This window comes from Otolemur garnettii, unplaced genomic scaffold, assembly GCF_000181295.1.
Source record: "Otolemur garnettii isolate 467f Iridium unplaced genomic scaffold, OtoGar3 scaffold00022, whole genome shotgun sequence".
In the NCBI taxonomy this organism is placed as follows: domain Eukaryota; kingdom Metazoa; phylum Chordata; class Mammalia; order Primates; family Galagidae; genus Otolemur; species Otolemur garnettii.
Window position 1 is genome coordinate 2,151,762 of NW_003852417.1, and position 5,584 is coordinate 2,157,345.

At 45.9% G+C, this 5,584-nt stretch overlaps 1 protein-coding gene across 1 annotated transcript in view; it reads right to left on the bottom strand.

The window, feature by feature from the left end:
* ADAM17 (ADAM metallopeptidase domain 17) overlaps positions 1-5,584 on the bottom strand; it is a 74,593-nt gene that overhangs the window by 8,556 nt on the left and 60,453 nt on the right. The window contains 1 exon segment of the mRNA XM_023511807.1: positions 1,318-1,452. Coding sequence (XP_023367575.1) covers positions 1,318-1,452 — 135 coding nt within the window.

Genomic DNA, 5,584 nt, shown 5'->3' on the forward strand with positions numbered 1-5,584 from the left:
GCGGGTCCGGGCTGGGGATTCGAACCCGCCACCTTAGGTGTACGTGGCTGGCGCCTTAGCCAGTTGAGCTATAGGCGCCGAGCCATGTCACCCAGTTCCTAACAGGCTGGAGACAGTACTTGTCTGTGGCCTGGGTGTTGGGGACTACAGAAATGAAAACCTTTTAGTTGTTTACTCATTTACCAAGTATCTCCTGAGCATTCACTGTCCTTCCAAGGCACCCTGAGCCTCTTGCCATTCATTCAACAGATTACTTGTCATTCCCTATGTGCCCTCTTCTTTATTTATATCATATTCCACCCATAAGAGCCACTTACTCCACTGTATGGACAGTAAACTCCCAACTGTGTGATTTTAACTATAGGGTCCTTTGCCTATTTTGACAAACACAGAAGAATCTAATCAACTCAGATGCTCTCTGTTGGAGTTGGGTAGAAAGCTTAGACTCCAGCCATTCCCCAAGGCCCTCTCATACCCAGAGGTTCCAAAAACTAGAGTGAAGAAACCTAAGGAAAGGCCACCATGAGAGAGGCTCCTGCCCCTAGTTGCTCTGGTGGAGATCAGAGGGGAGTGGGCTTAGTCTCGTTGATGATGGCAAAAAATTGCCAGATCCTGGAATTGGCTCTTTCTACCTAAGCTCTTTGAAGGAGTACCCTAGTTCAATGCCAGTAGAATGTAGATACCACTGCAGTTCTCTTTTGTTTTTGGAGACAGTCTCACTTTGTGGCTCTCAGTAGTGTGCTTGTGACATCATAGCTCACAGCAACCTCAAACTTTTGGGCTCAAGCAATTCTCATCTCAGCTTCCCAAGTACCTGGGACTACAGCTGCCCACCACAACACCCAGCTATTTTGAGAGATGAGGTCTTGCTCTGGCTCAGTCTAGTCTCGAACCTGTGTGCTTAGGCAATCCACCTGCCTTGGCCTCCCAGAGTGCTAGGATTACAGGCGTGAGCCACTCTACCCAGCCCTACCACTGCAATTTTCATGGTTTCTATAATCTTGAAGGAGAGGAGGATAAGGAAAGACCTCCCCCACTCACCCACTCACCCATAACAAAATGCCCTTCTCTCCCACCTCAAAGGCTGCTATGTGGCCTAAAGATGTAGAAAGAAATCCCAAGGGGACAATTTTCACATGTAGGGTGGAGGAACCAGGATGTGAATGCAGAGATGTGGGTCTCCACTCTGCCTGCATCCCCCCCATCCCCCCACCCCCTGCTCGTCCTCGGCTTAGTTCTCAACATGGCCCTGACCCTCAATAAACAGCAAACCCTGCTGGGCCCCTGTCCTCTCCCACTGCAGCACACTGCGCTCACCATTACACGCACAGGACTCCAGCTGCTGCTCCCTCTCACAGAATGGGATGCACTTCCCATCCTTACACTTCCCCAGATCCAAGCAAACTGTGTCATCGTCAGCATTTCCTGGAGGGGGACACTCACTGCTGTTACCTGGAAGGAAACACCAATTAGTACCCTGAGTCTCAGGTCCCCAGTTCCACAGGTACACAGTATGCTGTTCCTCATAAAAGTGAGCACCTTGCAAACAGCAAGAAGTGACCCACAGAACCAGGACAATGGCCTGTATCCAACCAGCAGTGGGCATTCAGGGAGCCTCTGGCCACCCCAGCTCCCACCTGTCTGTACACAGTCTTTACTTCCACATCTCACAGCCACTGTTTAAAACTGTGCATGTTTTTCCTTTTATCTTTTTATTGTGAAACATAGCATATACATAAAAAAATAATAAACATATATGTGTCATTACTTAGAATTACAAACTCCCTGTATGGAGGCAGAGGTAACCGAAGCACAGTGGGATCTGGGGAGGTGATGGACACACACCTCCCCAGAGTCCACTCTGCTTTGGCTACCCCAGCCTCCATAGACCACTACACGCCAAGGTTTCTACCCAGAATGCTCAGCTTCCACTCCTTTAAGGGACCAGTAGGCTTTTTCTCATCATTTAAGTTCTGTCTCAAAGGTCTTGTAGGAGACGTCTCTGAGGATGCTGCTCATCGGTGTGGCCTTGCTCTTCCACTATGAGCTATTACTACACACTCTTTCTCTTCTTCATCACGTTTTGCAATTTATCTCTATTTCATCATCTACTTTATCTTGCTTCCCCTCCACTAGACTGCTGAACTCCATGAGAGCAAAAATCAACTTATGTTCAATCACTATCACAGTGAAGATAAACCATAAATATTTCTTAAATAAATCACTGATTCTTTTTTTTCTTTGAGACAGAGTCTCAAGCTGTCGCTCTGAGTAGAGTGCCATGGTGTTACAGCTCACGGCAACCTCCAACTCTTCGGTTCAAGTGATTCTCTTGCCTCAGCCTCCCAAGTAGCTGGGACTACAGGGACCTGTCACAACATCCAGCTATTTCTTGGCTGTAGCTGTCATTGTTGCTTGGTGGATCCAGGCTGGATTCGAACCCACCACCTCCAGTGTATGTGGCTGGTGCTCTACCTGCTTGAGCATAGGAGCCGGGCCAAATCACTGATTCTTAAGAACAAAGAAATGCCCTCCACAGAATGTTAAAGTTGGGGAAGAGAGGATGGAATCAGTGATTCATTCTCGAAAATGAACAGCACAAGCAATGAAAAGTCAACTGCTTTGAGAGAAAAACTAGTGCATGAAGGCAATGGACTAAACCCAGAGCTCTGGACTAGCCTTTCGGCAGAAGAACCAGCAGTAGAATTCTGACTAGAGCAATAACACAGATCCTAAATGTGGCCTGTTACAAACAAAGCAATCGTGTGTTAAGTGCCTAAGAAGACACTAGGCACTTTGCCTCAGATCTCCTGAAACCCTTATGGGCAAAAGGTATTTATAACCTCAATAGAAAGTCATTTCACAAACTACTACTGAAAGCAAGCTACGGAAGACATCCAGCAAGCTCAGTGAGGGTTTATACTACAGATCCTTATTACAATTTGGTATATGATATTGCCTTGATATGTCTTTTTTTTTTTTTGAGACAGAGCCTCAAGCTGTCCCCCTGGGTAGAGTGCCGTGGCATCACAGCTCACAGGAACCTCCAACTCCTGGGCTTAAGTGAGTCTCCTGCCTCAGCCTCCCAAGTAGCTGGGACCACAGGCACTCGCCACAGCACCCGGCTATTTTTTGGTTGCAGCCGTCATTGTTGTTAGGTGGGCCCGGGCTGGATTCGAACCCACCACCTTACGTGTACATGGCTGGCGCCTTAGCCACTTGAGCCACAGGCGCCGAGCCCTGATATGTCTTAAATAATACTGAGTAAATATTTGTTGAACATCTGCACTTTTTTGTTTTATTTGAGACAGAGTCTCACTCTTACCCAGCTCACTGCAAACTCAAATTCTTGGGTTCAAGGGATCTTCTTGCCTTAGCCTCCTGAGTAGCTGGGACTACAGACACACACCACCACACCCAACTATTTTTTTCTATTTTCAGTTGAGATAGATCTCATTTTTGCAAAGGCTGGTCCTAAACTCTTGACCTCAAGCAATTACAGGCGTGAGCCACTATACCAGCCTGAATACTTATTCCTAAAAGACTAAAATCAGAGTATCAGACACATAGGAAAACAATTAAAAACAGAGCATTATGCCCTCAAAGTTCAGCATGCACCAGGTCTCCTGATGTTAGAACACAGACCAGCAGTCTGTCACCAGTGTCTAATGCAGTAGAGTCAGGGAGGGCACTGGGAATTTCTGTTTCTAACAAGTTTCCAGGCGATGCTGCTGTTGCTGCTAGTTATGCAATGCTGATTTGTTAGTATAAATCTATCCTCTACTACCTGCTACTTTATCCATTTTATTATGACAGGAAAAACCAAAGCATTAAGCCAATTAGAAAATGTTTTCGTGGCTCGGTGCCTGTGGCTCAAGCGGCTAAGGCACCAGCCGCGTACACCTGAGCTGGCAGGTTTGAATCCAGCCCACGTCTGCCAAACAACAATGACTGCTGCAACCAAAAAATAGCCCGGCATTGTGGTGGGTGCTATAGTCCCAGCTACTTGGGAGGCGGAGGCAGGAGAATCACTTGAGCCCAGGAGTTGGAGGTTGCTGTGAGCCGTGATGCCATGACACTCTATCCAGGGTGACAGCTTGAGGCTCTGTCTCAAAAAAAAACAAAAAGAAAAAAAAAGAAGAATGTATAAGTTCTTTGAATCTTTTTTCCTCCAGTAAGAGTTTATTCTGGTCTGCCAAGTTTTACAGCTAGACAAATTAGTCCATTTGTCTTTACAGGAGATATATTGCTCTTAAGTAAAACATTAGTTATAACTTGCAAAGTATTTTATTAATGTCACCTTTTCTGACTTTTAAAGAAAGTTGAACTAAATGAAAATCAGGCCTTTATTTCATGTGCTTAGAGTAAAATATGAATGCATTCTTTCTTCAGGCATTTTAAATTATACCTGACCTCAAGTACTGAACGTTTTTCACAAAATTTCAAAGTTGTGGTGGTGGATGGTAAAGATGAAAGCGAGTACACCATAAAATGGCAGGACTTCTTCACTGGACACGTGGTTGGTCAGTATGGGGTTTATCTGTTTGCACTTGGGTCTAGCTAGAGCATGAGGTCTCTAAATTTAACTTGATTGCATGTTCTTTTGGGGTGGGGATGGATGTCATAGAAGTGCTTTGCCTGTTTGGAAGCAGAGACATTTTAATAGGAAGAAGTAGATATTTTTTAACATGTCAGAGTAGCTGGCTGGCTTGATGATTAAAATTAATTTTCTCTCAAGTGATAATTTTTTTTTTTCTTAAGAGACAGAGTCTCATTTTGTCACCTTTGGTAGAGTGCTGTGGCATCACAGCTCACAGCAACATCCAGTTCTTGGGCTTAGGCAATTCTCTTGCCTCAGCCTCCTGAGTAGCTGGGGCTATAGGCGCTCGCCACAACACCCAGCTATTTGTTGTTGTTGTTGTTGCTGTTTCACCGGGGCCGAGTTTGAACCCACCACCCTCTGTATATGGGGACGGCACCCTACTTACTGAGCCACAGGTGCTGCCCTCAAGTGATAATTTAACCTTGTTTTGTCTTCAGCAAGAACTGGAGGCCTCCTTTATGAAACTTTAAAACAGAGAAGCTAGGCTCGGCGCCTGTGGCTCAAGCAGCTAAGGCGCCGGCCACATACACCTAAGGTGGCTGGTTTGAATCCCCAGCCCGGGCCCGCCAAACAACAATGATGGCTGCAACCAAAAAATGGCTGGGCAGGCGCCTGTGGTCCCAGCTACTTGGGAGGTTGAGGCAGGAGACTCGCTTGAACCCAAGAGTCTGAGGTTGCTGTGAGCTGTGATGCTATAGCACTCTACTGAGGGTGACATAATGAGACTCTGTCTCAAAAAAAAAAAAGATTTAAGCACAGTGTTACCCTATAACCTAGCATCTATTCCTGAGTATATACCTAAGAGAACTGTCAAAAACATGTATAAAGGCTCAGCACTTGTAGCTCAGTGGCTAGGGTTCCAGCCACATACACTGGAGCTGGCGGGTTTATTTTTATTTATTTATTTATTTATTTTTTTGAGACAGAGCCTCAAGCTGTCCCCCTGGGTAGAGTGCCGTGGCATTACAGCTCACAGCAACC